At 43.1% G+C, this 18,946-nt stretch overlaps 1 protein-coding gene across 1 annotated transcript in view; it reads right to left on the bottom strand.

Annotated features, from left to right (window-relative positions):
- The window catches only part of LOC308459705 (uncharacterized protein), an 80,991-nt gene that overhangs the window by 16,848 nt on the left and 45,197 nt on the right, over window positions 1-18,946 (bottom strand). Inside the window, exon 2 of the mRNA XM_080975317.1 lies at window positions 3,566-3,725. Within this exon, the coding sequence (XP_080831443.1) occupies window positions 3,566-3,725 (160 nt within the window). The remainder of the gene's footprint in view (window positions 1-3,565; window positions 3,726-18,946) is intronic.

The following is an 18,946-nucleotide window of genomic DNA, read 5'->3' as shown; positions in this document are numbered from 1 at the left end:
TTACTAGACAACTTTTGAGGATCACTAAACTAGTGTTTTTTCAAAGGGCTTTGAATACTCGCAATAAAAGCTGGTGCTACTGGGAAGTGTCACTATTATTGGGGAATATCTCATGCTGTGGATGGCATGAGCTGATGGGGAGGAAGATAACTTCTACACAGTGAGCAAAATAAGCAACCCATCATTTTGTTATACAAGTAGCTATTAGCATTCAATAATACTCTATTGTGTCAGTGTACAAATGTGTCATTATCCTCCACTTTCCTCCGCTGCTCCTTGAATTATTACTATGGCTACACTCCCCCCTTTCCCCGTCCCTCCCCATTTCTTCTTCTGTAAATTAGCAAGTAATAGATCTCTGTTAACTAAAGCTAAACAACCCTTCAACCTCTTTCTCCGTGATAAAGCTGTAGACGAGAGCATTTCGCTGCAAAAATAGTAAATAGGCACCATATGTCATCAGCAGAACTAATGTCTCCACATACATGTAAACCTGGGCTAATGGGCCCTGCCAAAATATTTTAAACCATCTGTTTTGACTTAGCTCTTTTTGAGAAATTATGTTTATCATGCTAATTTATTTTGCTGTCAACAGCACCAAGTGAGACAGTTGCTGCTAAACAACATCATTATATATATCGCATTTCTGGCACAATACCAGCAGGCTTTTGCTTCTCTCGTTCAAAATGCGACCGGAATAAATAAGCAGTAACGTTGTCAGCATATTTAAAGATCTAGCACGGGGTGGTAATGCATCTGCCTGGATCTGCAGTGTTCCAGCAAGGGGATGCTGGCGCAGAGCAGTCCTTAAGGGTAGACACCAGGGCAGCCTCAGGAGGAATGGCAGGAGCGGTGCCACAGGTGGCCCAGGAAGTGGGCATCTGTGCAGCAGACCTGGAGAGAGAACAGAAGGGCCCTGCACGCATGGATGAGATGACACAGAATCAGGTTTACACTTCTGTCTGTCTTCCTGCACTGCATGGCACTGATGCTTTCTCTGTGGGCACTGGGGCTGCATGCACACCATAGAACTGAAACAGGCCAGTGGCCATCTGGCCCAGCATCTTGCTCTCACAACAGACAATGCCAAGCCCCCAAGCAGGATACGAGTGCAACAGCCCTCTTGCCCACCTGTGAAAGATACCCAACAACAGGTATTCAGAGGCATAATGCTTCTAACTATGGTGGTGGAACACAGTCAACCTGGCTGGTGATAGCCATGGAGAGCCTTGCCCCCCTGTGAATTTGCCTCATTCTGACTTGAAGCCATCCAAGTTGGTGGCCATCACTGCCTCCTGTGGCAGTGAGTTCCCCAGTTTAACTATGCACTCTGTGAAGAGCTGCTTTCTTATATCTGCCCAGAATCTGCCAGCATCCAGGTCCATTGGACACTCGCAAGTTCTAGTGTTTTGAGAGAGGCAGAAAAACGTTTCTCTGTCTTCTTTCTCCCTGCCATGCATAATTTTTATAAATTTCTGCTATGTCACAACTTACTTCTTTGCTAAGCCAAAAAAGTCCCAAATGCTGTAACTTTTCCACATACAGTGGTCCCTCGGGTTAAGAACTTAATTCGTTCCGGAGGTCCGTTCTTAACCTGAAACTGTTCTTAACCTGAGGTACCACATTAGCTAATGGGGCCTCCCGCAACCGCCGCAGCACGATTTCTGTTCTCATCCTGAAGCAAAGTTTTTAACCCGAGGTACTATTTCTGGGTTAGCGGAGTCTGTAACCTGAAGCGTCTGTAACCTGAAGCGTCTGTAACCTGAAGCGTCTGTAACCCAAGGTACCACTGTATGAGAGTTACTCCACCCACATGATCAGTTTGGTTGCCGTTTTCAAACTCTACAGTATCTATTGAGGGTGCGGGAGGCATTTGAAGCATGTCTATAGAACATGACTTTCCCCCCAAAGGACTGCTGGGAGTTAGTTTAGAAATTGATCAGTTATAAGATGACAAATTGTGGGATCATTACGCATTTGCCTTGCAAATGTGTACATGGAACGTTTATGACAAAGGCCATTGAAGAAGAACCTTCCCAAAACGTGTCTAACGACGTTTCCCCCATTTGAGCGTATCCACACTCTACTCTTGGTTTTAGGCTTGTTTGACTGTCTCGGAGACTGTGCGGATGCTAGGACGCTTAACTGCCACAACGTGTCGTGTCTGATCCAGACCCAAGCCATGACTCCCGACTCCTCTAATGACACAAAGTCTTAACGATCTCATGGGGCCTCCTGACTTTGGTTTCCACCTCACTGATTATGTCATAGTTTAACAGCAAAAATAAAAAAATTTTAAAAATTGTGCATCGTATTTGCTGTATTACCTAATGTTTCCTGCTCTTTGCTACCATCTGGGTTCAGATTAGAGATTGTTTCTTTTTGGGTTTCCTGCAGCATCTCTTCCCCACCCCCACCCAGCAAAATAGTCAGCGTCTTGGACAGGATATATATTAAAGGAACCAGAAGTCTCTCTGGCCATTTCAAAGAGGTTAATTCTCAGACACTGGATATACACAAACATCCCCATGCTATCTAACAGATAAGACAGTCATGCTGTACTTAGCTGGTTTCCTCGCTCTAACAAGGAGCGTTTGTGCTGGGTTGCCAAGGAAGTTACTGTTTCTGTGTATCCACTACACTGCCAACCTTTGTCAAGTCATGCTAATGCCAGAACGGAAAAGGCTCCACTGTGTCAGATGTCTTTTTCCCGGGGGGGGGGGGGTGGAGGAAGAGACAGCATCTCACTCCATCTAGCAGCATGTTAATATGGGTGTTGTATTCCGAGAACTAAAGGTGTTAACAACACCAGGGAGAGCCCAGCTAAATATCTATCACTACTTATCTGGTATAAAGAGGGCTGATCGCCGAAGAATTGATGCTTTTGAATTATGGTGCTGGAGGAGACTCTTGAGAGTCCCATGGACTGCAAGAAGATCAAACCTCTCCATTCTTAAGGAAATCAGCCCTGAGTGCTCACTGGAAGGACAGATCCTGAAGCTGAGGCTCCAATACCTCATGAGAAGAGAAGACTGCCTGGAAAAGACCCTGATGTTGGGAAAAATTGAGGGCACAAGGAGAAGGGGACAACAGAGGACGAGATGGTACTAGAAGCTACTAACAAGAGTTTGACCAAACTGCGAGAGGCAGTGGAAGACAGGAGTGCCTGGCGTGCTCTGGTCCATGGGGTCACGAAGAGTCGGACATGACTAAACAACAACAACAACTTATCTAGTCCGCTGGAATAGACTCTGTTGGGAGGTTGTGGAATCTCCTTCCTTGCAGGTTTTTTTAAGCAGAGGTTGGATGGCCATCTGTCATAGGTGCTTAAGTTGAGATTCTTGCATTGCAGCGGGCTGGACTAGATGGCCCTTGGGTCCCTTCAAATCCCACAATTCTGTGATTCTATGATTCTGAAAAACATATGCTGTGTGATTTTGCTTACCCAGTTCACAACAAGATGCCATTACGATGCTCAGATGGGGCTATCCTGGATCCCACCCCTTCCATTTGACATTTGTATATCAGCTAGCACCCTTCTGCTTTGATGGCACAGAAAACTCACCAGCTTCTCTCTCAAGGCTGCTCCTTCCACTGCAGATTCTCCCAACATTTTTGACACAGTCAAGTTTGAAGATGAGCCTTCTTTTTTCAAGCGCGCCCTCACATTGCGAGGCGTAGTATTACAACTTTGGGCCGGACTTCTATTTTCAATTTTGCAAATACTAGACAAAACAAGCACAAGGCAGCATATTCAGAAATAACATTGGCCAGGAGATCTGCTCGCCCATTTATGTTCTGTCATTCCCAACTATCCATATTTTCCATTACTGCAGGTTCATGGTCTCCATGAGTTTGGGGAAGCTTCTTAACTCCTGCAGGTGATTCAATAACAACCCAAAATGGGCAGCCCATGGTTGAGTCCAAATAGATCCACTGATCAAACTGACTGCACTATATGCTTGATATATTGACTCAGAAAGGGCAGGTATGAAGTAGGGAGAGGCAAGCTCCCCAAGGAAATAGGTCATTCTTGCAAGCTTCCTCTTCAGCTGATTGGTTTACTTTGCCTGGGATCTGGAGAAGAATGGAAGGACACCTTTTGCTGGCTGTTTAATAAAAATGCAAACTCAAGTTTTTATATATATATATATATATATATATATATATATATATATATATATTCATATCCTTATCCTACACATTAAGACCACTTCCTTGTTAAGCCAGGAAGGACATAATAAGGGATCTTAAGTTCACACTGCAGGACATCCAGACAGGAGACATTCCCTGCCTAAATCTAGTTATCCTACACCAGACATCTGCTAGGAAGTTTGTTCAGCTGGGCAAACACGCAAGATATACAAAAGGAAGACTCTTTTAAACAATGGAGTGTGAACAGAGCTTTTCATTTGCATGAGCTGCTCTATAAACAAGAAAATGGAAAGCTATTATTATTATTATTAATTTATTATTCATTATTATTATTATCATTATCATTATCATTATCATTATTATCATTATTATTCCCCACCTTCACCCTAAGGTCCCAGAACAGGTTACAACAATTAAAACACAACGTTAAAAACCTTCTGTAGCTGACGCACACCATCACAGTCTTTCCGCCTCCTTAAAACCTAGGAATCTCGTTGCCTGAAGCTTTACCCTGGGACAAACACAGAGGGAAGTCACCTTGCAGTGATTTAACTGTGTCCAAAATTACTGTGTGTTCAACAGTATCTGATCCACACAAGGTCATATGATGATTATGGAGTAATCCTCAATTGTAATCCACCTTGCAGTTTATTGCAGATTGGAGGCAAAAGACTGAGCTATGCATCATCCCTGAGTGAACTTGAAGGGGGAAATGTAAACCTTTGTCCATGTGGTACAGAGGTTAACTTGTTGGATTTGGAGCAGGGAGCCCCAGGTGCCATAAAACTCACAGGGTGACTGTAGGCCAGTCGTTGCCATCTCTTGGCCTGACTTACCTCACAGGATTGTTGTGAGGCTAAAATGAGAGAGGGTACAACCCCTTTATCAATACTGAAGCTCCTATGAGCCTGCCTTACACAGAGAACAACAGCCGTTGCTGTCAATATGCCACTTACGTGCCAAAATGGCTTCTGGGTGGTATACAAGTATAAGATCAATTGTAAAATCCATACCTAATTAAAATACACAAGCAAATTGATTCCATCAAAGCATTAAAAACATTGACAGTTTTAAAAAACGCCACAAAACAAGCCAGCTAACATAACCATTGAAACAGTTCAAAGGAATTATTAAATTGAAAGTTCAAGTTCAGAGGAATATTTGCCAAAATAAGTGAGCCTTCCAGAGCACAGTCAAAACCTCCACTCACCCACAAAGTTCGCTGGGTGCCATAGACTGATGTCCCTGTCTAGGCCACTCTGGCAACCAGAGGTCATTTCCACTTCTCCTATCCTAGATCCTCTATACTGAAAAGGCAAGGGCTCCTCCTCATGCATATTCTCTCTGCCCCTGAAGAATCATGGCACTCCCTGCCTCCTCCAAGCTCAATATTCCTGTTGTCGAATGATTGGCAAGGTTGGCCTAGTTCCTCCTTAGTCCACATTGGTGGTGCCTATGAGATGAGAAAGTCAGTTGCCCAGACTTAAGTGCTGAAAGGCAAAGAAAGGTGTTGTATAAATCAGTATCTATAGCACTCACAAGCCACCCTTTCTTGAAGGCCATTTCTTCCAGGGCCGTGAGTACACATGGCTCTCCATCCCTCCATCCCTGTGAGGGATGTTAGGCTGAGAGCTAAGGGACTGGCCCAAGGTCACTCACTTAACCAAGAGCTCTTCCACACTGGAGAAGGAGAAGACACCAGCAACAGCAGAGAAGTGAGCAGAAGAGGCAGGAGCTCTTTTTCTGTCTTAAGAGTTCTTGCCTGCACATTCAGGGGCAGGAGTAGTGGTCTATTTGCATCTTGCTACCCTGATATGCACAGGCGAGGATGTTCTGCTGTCATGCTGGTTACAACCAAGAGGCTCCTTCAGGTGAGTAATTCATAGGTTGTCACTAGACTGAAGTTATCTTAATCGTCATAAGCTTGATTAATCATATGAATTTTAATTTGTTTATCAATTAATTGATTCTGCATTCATTACATAAAACTATAGTAGTTTTTTTCAAAAGCACACTTTCTTTACTTTTAGCTGACACCTATAAGCATTGTAGCCAACACCGTCTGAGAAGGGATTCCTCTGTGTGTGTGTGTGTGTGTGTGTGTGTGTGTGAGAGAGAGAGAGAGAGAGAGAGAGAACACACACGAGAACACCAAATGAAAGTGGTCCTTTCCTATATCCAAATCTCACAAATGAAAATCTATAGGAGGAGGATGTTATACCAAACACAGATGCTTATACTGAGCCAGCCACTGGTCCATATAGCTCAGTGCTTTCTACACTGGCTGGCAGTGGCTCTCCAGTACAGTGGTACCTCGGGTTAAGTACTTAATTCGTTCCGGAGGTCAGTTCTTAACCTGAAACTGTTCTTAACCTGAAGCACCACTTTAGCTAATGGGGCCTCCTGCTGCTGCCGCGCCGCCAGAGCACGATTTCTGTCCTCATCCTGAAGCAAAGTTCTTAACCTGAAGCACTATTTCTGGGTTAGTGGAGTCTGTAACCTGAAGCGTATGTAACCTGAAGTGTATGTAACCTGAGGTACCACTGTATCTCAAATAAAAGTTGCAACAACACAAGAAGAAGCTGCTGGATCAGGCCAGTGGCCCAGCTAATCCAAGATGTTGTCTTCACAGAGGCCCACCAGATGCCTGGGGAAAGAATGCAAGCTGGTCCTGAATGCAACAGCACTCGCCCCACCTGCAATTCCCAGCAACTGGCATTTGTAGTGCTGGCAGTATGATTTGGATCCTTGTAAAATACAGGGACCAAAATAAAAATAACGCAGGAAGTAGAGTTATGTTTGCTTTTATTGGCATGGCTTCACAAAAACATTTGAAGTCCGTATATAACCAGCACCTACCCTCTTGAACTATCCCATACAGGGCAGCACTTTTAACCATGCTGATTAATCCTGTTCCCATTAAAAAAAAAGAAAAAAGGTTCTTCCCATTCTAATTTGATTTTTTTTATCTCCTAGACCTTTTAAAACCCTGTTTTACTGGGCACGCTTCCTGTTTCAGAATGTGATTTTCACCCTCAACTTGCCGAACAACCCTCCCCCCACCTTTCCCTCTTGCAACTGGGATTAATATAATTGCTGTAAAGGGAAAGTGGGTGGCCGGGGGTGGGGCACACCATTGCTTTATTCCTATAAAGGGATTATCAAGGGCCAGAAATAAATCTGCTGTTCTGGGCGTAGCCAGAGATCACATTGCAGAACACAGACTTCTAAGCAGAGGTGAAACCAGATTGTTGCAAACTTTCGTTGGGTGGGTGGGGGAGATCGAGATGAAGAATTTTCTTGCAACTGTGGCTGATTTCCTGTGTAAACTGAAACCATGTGATATTCCATGAAGACATCCAGCTCTAAATTACAGGAAATGAAACCCATTGTGGGGGAAAAGACAGCTCCAGAATAAATTCCCAGATGAGGTATTTTTACCACAAGGTTTCAGGCTGGTTACGTTCTCTTGGAGGGTCTCCTGCATACCTGTCAGTCATTAAAGTAATCACCTGTGGACAGCAGCATACAGACATGGGTTCCCAGGGGCATTTGTAAGAGTTTGTGGCTGTTGTTGGTGCAGGGTCCATCTTTAAGGCTGAGCTGAGCAAGGGAACCTGTGGTGCTCATGGGCTGATCTAGGGGCCATGTTCATTAAGGGGTCTTCCAAAACACCTGTTTGTTGAGCATTCATTGTGATTTGCTTCTAGGGTGTGTATATGTTTTCACTCATCCCTCCCAAACTTTTCGATGCATTTTCTTGTCACTTCACAAACTGCAAAAAAGGCGTTTCTTAAAAAGTGGATTTGCTGCAGTGACCATTCATTGCACCCACATTATTCAACCTCATTATGTCATCAGGCCATTGGAATGGTAAGAAAAAGTTGGTACCTGAATTTTCTTATTTTCCCTCTTTTTCTTCTTCCCCCACAACCTTTCCTGTCCTGCATCTTGGACAGTGTGTCAATATTTTAAACTGCAAAGTACCATGAGAGCTTCAGTAGAAAAGTGGCCTATAAATCTAGGAAGGAAAATGTTCCATGATTCTCACCCCAACCACAGATCAGTTGCCAGTGCTGATGCACACCTGAGATAGCTCAGTTGGTAGAGCATGAGACTCTTACTCTCGAGGTTGTGGGTTCAAGCTCTACGTTGGGCAAAAGTTTCTTGCAATGCAGGGGGCTGGACTAGATGACCCTTGTGGTCCCTTCCAACGCTACAATTCTACAATCTTTGCAGGGAAGGAGAGTCAACGTTCCAACACGTCTTGGTCCTTTGGCCAGGGACAAAAAAGTCAAATCAACTCTCATGACTAAAATAAAACTAGAATACAGCCGTTTTTGGCAGCACAACACAACATTTTTCAAATACTGCTCCAAAGAAGGCCACAGGTATTCTAGCAATAACAAAAGAAGCCCTTTTCTTCTTGGCAGCTCACTGAGTGCTACCGTGCTTCTGCCTGAGCACAATTTGTGTTAATCAGTAGATGATCCCGCTTCATTGATAAACTGAAGGGCAATTTCTGGGCTAGAAAGGTGGAAATTATTTATTCCCCAAACTTGCGCATAAGTTCCATTCTGATGAACAGCGAGGCAGAGCCTCTAAAATCCCCAGGACAACATTTCTAGGATATCTCTAGGTCAGCTGTTCTGAAACTTCAAGATACCAAAAATGGCTGTTCTTGCTTGCTCTTTCCAGGCTACTGTGGAGTGGCTGCCCTCTTCATGACCGCAGCGCCATCAGCAACTTGGGAAGGATGCAAGCCAGTGGCATGGGGAGGAGAGGGTTAAAGCCTACCTTCCCCAGTTCTGCTGCTCAGATCCAATTCAGACCTTCCATGCCAGTTTTTAAGTAAAAACAAAAATGATAGGAGATCAGATCGCAGAACTCCTGCATCAAACATGCTATTTGGCTCTTAAACTAACATCCCCTAAGTAAATCAGAATAAGCATTCAAATGTAGGTTCTGCTTTTGATCAGAGTCTTTGTCAGGAGCTTAACCTGTCACCATTTTAACACTCCTTTCACACACTCACGGTCAGCTGTATCCCGCTTTCTGCTGCTCCTTTCCCTCTGGCCTTCTTCCACCCCAACAAATATCCATAAGTGTATCCTAAAAATAATCAAAGTGGGCTGAGTGTTGTATTACATTTATGGGACACAAGGGACTAACTTGAATGTGCTGACTGAACCTGCTCTAACAACTTACATGGGGGAAAATCCATAGTGCAGATCACGGTACTTAGCTTGGTGTAATAAAGTCTGCGTAATCAAAAAGAACCTAAAGGAAATGACAATCTAGAGAGGGGAGGGAGGGAGAGGGAGGGAGTGCTGTGGGGGCTACACATTACATACACCACAGGATGATAAAAAAATGGCACACCAGTGGCACGTTCTCATTACATAGGGTTAGATCCATCAAAATGGGTGGGCATGACTAACTTGGGCCCATTCATTTCAATGGCTCTCCTTGGAGTGGAACTTAGTTGGATGCAACCCATAATGTTAAAATGTCCACAGACATCAGAGTGGCCACTTACTAATCACCAAAAAGAGGACAAAGGACCTGTTGATGGGCATCTCTGGCAGCCCCTGAATTAGATATATACAGTCGGACCTTGGCTCCTGAACGCCTTGCAAGTCAAATGTTTTGGCTCCCAATGTTTTGGTTCCGGTTTGCAAACATTCTTTGGAACCCGAACGTCCGACGCAGATTCCACAGCTTCCGACTGGCTGCAGGAGCTTCTTGCTGCCATTCGGAAGCCACACCTTGGTTTTTGAATGTTTTGGAAGTCAAACGGACTTCCGGAACAGATTCCGATCGACTTCCAAGGTATGACATACACATGGAATGTATGTTTTGCAAATTTATGTTCCCACCTTCAGTACAAATATTTCTAGGGTGGCTAACAGTTAAGATGCAATCAATGTCATAAGAAGAGTGGTGGGGAACCTGTGGCTCTCCAGATGTTCCCAGCTGGAGCTAATGGGGAGTTGCAAACCAGCAATTTCTGGAGGACACAGTCTCCCCACCCCTGCAATAAAACAATACAATTTGGAAAGTTCAAATGACAAACTTAAATAATACAGGAATAAAACGGGAGATATCAGAGCAGCATAAATGCATCATAAAAGGTTTAAGTCTGAGGAAATTGAAAGATGTCTTTGCCTGGCATCAAAACCACACATGCAGATTGGAGAATTGGACCAAAACTAACAAAATGAATTTCAATAGGGATAAATGTAAGGTTCTACCCTTAGGCAGGAAAAAGCAGCTGCACAAATATAAGATGGGGGACATCTTGGCTTGACGGGAGTACATGTGAAAAGGATCTAGGGGTCTTAGTAAGACCACAAGCTTCACATGAGTTGACAGTGTGATGCAGCAGGGGGACAGGGAAGCTAATGCTTTTCTAGGCTGCATCAAGAGAAACAGAGTGTCCTGATCAATGGAAGTCCTGCTCTATTCTGCTTTGGTCAGACCACACCTGGAGTACTGTGTCCAGTTCTAGGCAACACAATTTAAAACAGATATTGACAAGCCAGAATGTGTGCAGAGGACGGCAGCCAAGATGATCAAGGGTCTGGAAACCAAGTCTTATGAGGAACAGTTGAAGGCATTGGGTATGTTTAGCCTGGAGAAGAGAAGACTGAGAGGAGATACGATAGCCATCCTCAAATATTTAAAAGGCTGTTGCATGGAAGACGGAGAAAGTTTGTTTTCTCTTGCTCTGGAAGGTAGGACCTAAATGGCTTCAAGTCACAAGAAATGAGATTCCAACAAAATACCAGGAATAACTTCTTGACAGTAAGAGCTGTTCAACAGTGGAACAGACTGCCATGAGATGTGATGGACTCTCCTTCATTGGAGGTTTTTAAGCAGAGATTAGACGGCCATCTGTCTTGGATGCTTTAGTTGAGATTCCTGCATAGCAAGGGGTTGGACTAGACGACCCTCAGGGTCCATTCCAGCTCTACAATTCTATGATTCTGTGAAATTTAAGGTATATATCATATCCATAACAACTGGTATGGATATCCTTCACACCTGTATGATTCCAAATGAAGTGTTAGATATTATCAATTTGTGATGCTGGAAGGATTCTTAAAAAATCCTTAGAGACCTGGAATGAAACCACCAGTTCATTTTACATAACTCACAGCCAGTACATTACATATAGTCGCTATTTCAAATTTCCACCAAGCGTAAGTGAGATTTGAACCAGAACTCTATAGGTAAAAGGTCAACATAGGCTACTTTGAAAAAGAGCATTTAAGTGAGCGGTTATATGAAAGCCTTTGCCGAGTGTTAACTAGGCCGAGAGTATGGAAAAAGCTGGTATTTTAAAGGTAACAATCATGACTGGGCAGACTCCCAAGAATGCAAATAAAATTAGAGGTATTTTTCCTCCTTTCTAGAGATCTTGCCCACTGTAGCTTTGGAAACATCATTAAAAATAATGATAAACTGTCTAATACATTTTTTGTACATTATAGCCTTTAATCTTTCATGTTAATGACAGAAAGGTTACCATTAGCTGCCCTGTACTTTGCTGTCCAAATCAGACATTTGTTATAACCATGTTTCGCTACTCTCTTTATGCAGATGGTAGCGATTTCAGCTCAAATTCCTCGTTGCGTTAACACGGAGAGATTCAAAAGAAGAAGAAAAAATAAACCAGCCTGTAGCGGTACAAACGAAATAGCACAATGATTGGCTTAGGAAGTGTGCTGCTTTACGCATGCAAGTAGTTCCTGAGGGTGTGTCCCTGTGCTGAAAGTGTTCCATAAACATCACTGATCAAAAGGAATTCCATTTGCTTCAATTGCTAAGATGCACTGGCGTAGATTCTTACGTATTCTCTAGAGGAGACATTTCTGGCGAGTTAACTGGAAAAGACCTCTCTATTTCTAAGTATATAGGAGTGTGAGAAATATTTAGTACAGCAGAAGCAGAGTTTGGATTTGATATCCCGCTTTATCACTACCCTAAGGAGCCTCAAAAGGACGTGGGTGGCGCTGTGGGTTAAACCACAGAGCCTAGGACTTGCCAATCAGAAGGTCGGTGGTTCGAATCCCCGTGACGGGGTGAGCTCCCATTGTTCGGTCCCTGCTCCTGCCAACCTAGCAGTTCAAAAGCACATCAAAGTGCAAGTAGATAAATAGGTACTGCTCCGGCGGGAAGATAAACGGCGTCTCCGTGTGCTGCTCTGGTTCGCCAGAAGTGGCTTAGTCATGCTGGCCACATGACCCAGAAGCTGTACGCCAGCTCCCTCGGCCAATAAAGTGAGATGAGCGCCAAAACCCCAGAGTCGGTCACGATTGGACCTAATGGTCAGGGGTCCCTTTACCTTTAAGGAGTCTCAAAGCGGCTAACATTCTCCTTTCCCTTCCTGCCCCACAACAAACACTCTGTGAGGTGTGTGGGGCTGAGAGACTTCAAAGAAGTATGACTAGCCCAAGGTCACCCAGCAGCTGCATGTGGAGGAGCGGAGATGCGAACTCAGTTCACCAGATTACAAGACTACCGCTCTTAACCACTACACCACACTGGCTCAGGAGATAGAGCTGGGAGAGTATGGATTTCAATTCTGGAGCCTTCTATGACTTTCAGGCATCACATTTCTGTTTTTTGGTTACCTGTCTCTGTCGCATTTTAATCACATCCTTCTCCCAAGGAGATCAGAGCCTTGTACACAAGGTTATCCCAATTTACTGATCCTAGCAAGCACAGAAGGCAGATTACATGAAGAGACAGGACCTGATCCATGGATAACCAGTGAGCTTCATTACCCCTGTTCAGATGCGGGAACCAGGGATAACAACTATGGAGCCTGGGGAAGTGGGATCATGCCTGTTGCCCCCCATGCCGACTGTCCCACGATGGCACACATGACAATAATTCTGTCAGGACCTTGTAAACTGCAGACTCCGCAACATGGACAGAGGTTGCTTGATTCAAGCTAGTTCATGAAGAGACAACTATTTTCACAATGACAAGTATCCAGTGAACAACGGCAGGAGGTTTACACCATCTAAATTCTTCAAAGTTCTAAGGAATGGACAAAGGATTGAAATTGTCTGTATATTCAAAGATTAGTGATGCTGTTTATTCCTTCTACTATAAACTGTTTAGTCAGAAAATGAGGCAGCTATTTGCTGGCGGATTGCTTATCTGTAAGCACTTAAATTATCATCTTAAAAATCATGAGGTTTCAGATGGTCATATGTGTTGCATGAAGAAGTGGTATGAGCTGAAAGGAAGGTTGATTTCAAAAACACCTATTGATGCATTACAGCAGTTGTAGCTGCAAATTGACTACTGGAGAAAAAAATACTTCATTGCCTGCTTCCAGTTCTTAGCTGAGAGAAATTTAGTTCAACAAGGAACTGGCGATCATTTTTTAAAAATGACCTCGGTGATGCCAGAACAGTAATTCTTTTTAGGACAAGTGGGTGTTATGGCCAGATAGAACCAAATGTAAGGAAATGCCTGCCCTCTAAGAAAAAAACATACAAAGCAAATTAATTGAACTGATCTCAAATCATATATTGAAGAACATCTGAAACTTAAAGTATCAAAATACTATTCTATCATCCTTGATTGTACCCCAGGTATATTTCATCAGGAACAAATCACATTTTTAAGAGCTGCTAATGTTGGAAAGAGTGAGCCTGCATCAGAAGATTCGTAGGATACATAAATGCAAATTCTCTAGTGGAGCTGGGTTGACAGAGTCACTTCTTGAGAAGCTTAGGTAACTGCAGAGGTCAAGGATATGATAATGGTGCCAATATGAAATGAAAATATATTAGAATACAAAGGAGAATGTTATGTCTCAACCCTAACACTATTTACATTCCCCGTGGATGTTACAGCTCAAACCTAGTTCTATGTGAAGCAATATAGCTTCAACTCTTTTCTTTTTTAAATTTACACAGAATTTATCGTCTCTTTGCATCCTCAACAAAAGATGGAAAATACTGACGTCATTTCTAAGATGTGCTTTGAAAATGCCACCTGAAACTCATTGGGAGAGTTGCATTACTGGTGTAGAAGTTGTTTGCTTCAAGGCTTCTCAAATTTATAAAGCCATTATTAAATTATTGAAAGCCCCTGCCCTTGACAGGGTAACTTGTGCTGAAGCCAACGGTCTTTTGTCTGAGCTTCAATCTTTCACATGTCTTCTTAGTACAGTTATCTGGTATGGCATCCTGTCACAAGTGAGTAAGCAAGGTAATGCAAAATTGAGATACGTAGCAAGATGTTGCATTGACACTGTTGAAAGGTATTCATGATTATATGAACTGAGTATTGAGACCATGGGTTTCAAAAAGCAGAAGAAGCTTCTGAAAAAAATTGCTGCAACATTTGATCATTCCATTGAGGTGGCATTCCCAGCACAGAATGTAAGAAAGGTGAAATGACCCCATTTTTGATCCAAAAGTCAAATTTTGCATAAAGTTCTCCAGTGTTATAGTGGATGAAACAATTGCTCACCTAGATGACAGATTTAATCAAATGGTGCAGTTTAATGAGAAGTATGGATTCATATGTGATGTTTAATCTTTGGATAATATGGGAGATGATGACATTGAAAAAGGCTCCAACTATATGTCTTAGCAGCTTGAGGGAGATATTGATTCAACAGAGTTGCTGATTTTTATTTTATTTTATTTTATTTATTTTATTTTATTTTATTGCCCTTCATCCATAGATCTCAGGGCAGTTCACAACACAAAAGACACAATAAAAACAAGAGCAAAAAAACCCCCACAAACCAATAACACCCCCTCTACCTCCACACACACACACACACACACACACACACTTTAAAGGGTTGTTGTTGTTTAGTCGTTTAGTCGTGTCCGACTCTTCATGACCCCATGGACCAGAGCATGCCAGACACTCCTGTCTTCCATTGTCTCCCGCAGTTTGGTCAAACTCATGTTGGTAGCTTCAAGAACACTGTCCAACCATCTCGTCCTCTGTCACCCCCTTCTCCTTGTGCCCTCCATCTTTCCCAACATCAGGGTCTTTTCCAAGGAGTCTTCTCTTCTCATGAGGTGGCCAAAGTATTGGAGCCTCAGCTTCACGATCTGTCCTTCCAGTGAGCACTCAGGGCTGATTTCCTTAAGAATGGATAGGTTTGATCTTCTTGCAGTCCATGGGACTTTCAAGAGTCTCCTCCAGCACTATAATTCAAAAGCATCAATTCTTCGGCAATCAGCCTTCTTTATGGTCCAGCTCTCACTTCCATACACCACTACTGGGAAAACCGTAGTTTTAACTATACAGACCTTTGTCAGCAAGGCGATGTCTCCACTTTTTAAGATGCTGTCTAGGTTTGTCATTGCTTTTCTCCCAAGAAGCAGGCATCTTTTAATTTCGTGACAGCTGTCACCATCTGCAGTGATCATGGAACCCAAGAAGTAAAATCTCTCACTGCCTCCATTTTTCCCCTTTCTATTTGCCAGGAGGTGATGGGACCAGTGGCCATGATTTTAGTTTTTTTGATGTTGAGCTTCAGACCATGTTTTGCGCTCTTCTCTTTCACCCTCATTAAAAGGTTCTTTAATTCCTCCTCACTTTTCTCCTGGTGCCTAAAGATGTATAATGAAGGCACCAGTCAAACCTCCCTGGGGAGAGCATTCCACAGGCAGGGAGTCACAGCAGAAAAGACCCAGTCGCGTGTTGCTGCCCTCCAGAACTCTCATACAGGCATGTGAAGAAGGGCCTCAGATGATGATCTCAGAGTCTCGGAAGGTTCATATGGAAAGAGACGGACCTTGAGGTATTGCAATCCTGAGCCATTTAAGGCTTTATAGGTCAAAACCAGCACTTTTAATTGGGCCCGGAAGCTAACTGGCAGCCAGTGCAGTCAGGCCAGGATTGGTGCAATATGTTCAAACCATCTTGGTCTGGTGAGCAACCTGGCCACCAAATTCTGTACCAGCTGAATGTTCTGAACTGTCTTCATAGGCAGCCCCATGTATAACATCTTGCAGTAATCTAGCCTTGACTATCCCTGTCCAGATGGGGGCACAGCTGGGCCACCAGCCAAAGCAGATGGAAGGCATTCCGTGCCACTGAGGTCACATGAGCCTCAAGTGACAGCAAAGGATGCAGAAATGCCCCCAAGCTATGTACCTGCTTCTTCAGAGGGAGCATAACCCCATCAAGAGCAGGCAACCTCTCATCCATCCGGTCTAGGGAACCACTAACAGTCGTATCTGGATTGAGCTTCAATTTGTTGGCTCTCATCCCATCCATTACCAAGGCAAGACAATGGTCCAGCACATCCACTGCCTCACTTGCAGACTGATAATAATGAATATATTATGATACTTTTACCCTTGTTGCAGTTCTTTTTTTAGAGCAATTTTTAGAGAAATTTAGCTGTACAAGGAACGGGGGGGGGGGGGGTCATAAAAATGAAACTGCAACAAAAAAAAGCGAGATCAATCTCTTTTTGTTTCTTGTTTAGCTTATATAATCAATGCAGAGCTTTGCCAGCCCTTCAGTTTATTCATGTGTAAAATTCAAGATATTTACCCCCAATTTATGTGTAGTACATGACATTATTCCCACTGTACCTATAACTGTTGCATCTGGTGAGAGGTCATTTTCAAAGCTGAACCTGATAAACAAAAAACAAAAAAACCCTGTCCTCTTCTATGTTGCAAGAACGCTTAGTAGGATTAGCACCGATTTCAGATGAACATAAAATTGGGAGAGGTTTGGATTACAGTGATTTGATTGAGGACTTTGCTTCCAAGAAAGCTAAAAAAATCAATTTCATTAAATAGGATACTAGAAAACTATGCTGTTATTTATGAGGGGCCTGGTGATCACCAATATGTCCCTCCCACCACGATATCAAACAATAGGCTTTTAAAGGTGTTTTGGTTTATGTAAGAACATCACCTACGGAGGCAACATTTTTTTACTTTTCGTTTATGACTTGTATGCATGTATTTACAGAGTAGTAGGCTGGGGCAACCCAGTCAGATGGGTGGGGCACAGTTACTACTACTACTACTCCTGAATCCTTTCAAAGCACTGCTTTCCCATAGGAGTATTTTGGAAGACAACTCTGCTGCTAAAGCCCCACACATTGCTGGAAAACTTGAATTGAAAATTCAGCAGCCAGTCCACCAGATCACCGAGTTCAACGTGAAGAAATGAACACTAGCAGGCACGCGCACACACACACATACACCCCACATCTTTGTTTTGAAAACCAAGCATCAAGCACTGGATCGCAGCCACAATAACTGTGAAAGCAGGCCAAACCAGAGTGACATGATACATTGGAAGAGGCCCAGATAGCCATTATACGGGATTGTGTCAAAGATTCGCTTATTAAAGTCTTGATGTGCCTGACCCAATAAATCAACATTGTTACAGTGTTTTGTTTCCATTAACATCCTTGTACATTAGAGGTTTGACATAAGTCTTTCCTGCTGCTAAGAACCTGTTACAGAGTCTGTGTTAGCACTGCACTTAATTCCCACTTGTAGCTGTCTGTCTCAGCTTTAATCTGCACTTGCCATATGTGGATGGTGGCGTGTCATGTGACACCAGGGCTCCATCTCTTTAGTCTCCATTTGCTACTTTCACAAATCATGCAATGGTTTTTTTTTTTTAATTAATAATAAGCATGACCCAGCAAAGCAAAGCACACTTAACAGCTGCAAGCCTAGGCACATTTACCTGAGAGCAAGCACATTAAATGGGCTTACTTCTGGGTAAAGTTGCACAGTAAATCTTTTTGATTTTAATGGAAAATTAAGCATGCACTAAATGCCTCCTGCTGAATTCAACGGAGCGTGAAAAAGGGTTTGGCTCTAGCTGAACTGTGTCCAGGTGAATTTCAGCTCCACTATATAAATGTAAGCCTATAAAAACAGTCCTCCCATTTATAAAGCTATATGTTTATCCCACACTAATTTCAGATTAACTAGTTACAGATAGGTAGCCGTGTTGGTCTGCCATAGTCAAAATAAAAAAAATCCTTCCAGTAGCACCTTTAAGACCAACTAAGTTAGTTCTTGGTATGAGCTTTCGTGTGCAAGCACACTTCTTCAGATTAACTAGAAGAGGAAGTTTTACGATCAATAACCCAAGGTAGACATGTTTATATCTACATGAGTTCAAATCTTATTTCTCTCCTAATGTTTACAAAATGACAAAATATTAATGTTACAGTGGTATGCTCCCTTAACTGGGAACAAGACACATTAAATCCAATGCTCTCTTTGCCAAGTATGAGATCTGAATGGTACATTTACTGGCATGTCTCACCAATTATGATTTACTTTTATAATGTTGTTGAAATGACAATATCTATTGCTGCTCCTTACCCCTTGGTTTGTGCATCTTATGTATTTATAACAGGGGTGGGGAATCTTTCTCTGCCTTCTGCAGGAACTACACGGCAGTACTGGGTGGTGTCAGAAAAAGGAAGTATGTGGAATCAACAAATTTGCTCACACATCTCTCTCTGTCCAACACAAGCAAGAAGCAACTATCCAGCATTATAAAACCTCCTTACAAACCTTCTGCAAACAATTCAGTATGCACACTCAATCAACAGGTCATCAAGTGACCCCAGTCCATTTCTGGGTTAAACCTTAAAGCCTAAAATAGCTTTGGCCAGACTACCTGAAAGACTGACTCCCCCTATTACTCCGACCTTAAGAGCCGCTTTCGAGATCCTGCTCTGGATCCCCTCACCTTTTCAGTAGTGGCACCTAAGTTATGAAGTGGGGGAATCTCGCCTAGTGCC

The sequence above is a fragment of the Podarcis pityusensis genome, assembly GCF_964106645.2.
Source record: "Podarcis pityusensis genome assembly, chromosome: 12".
Lineage (NCBI taxonomy): Eukaryota > Metazoa > Chordata > Lepidosauria > Squamata > Lacertidae > Podarcis > Podarcis pityusensis.
This window is presented reverse-complemented; position numbering and strand designations above follow the sequence as displayed.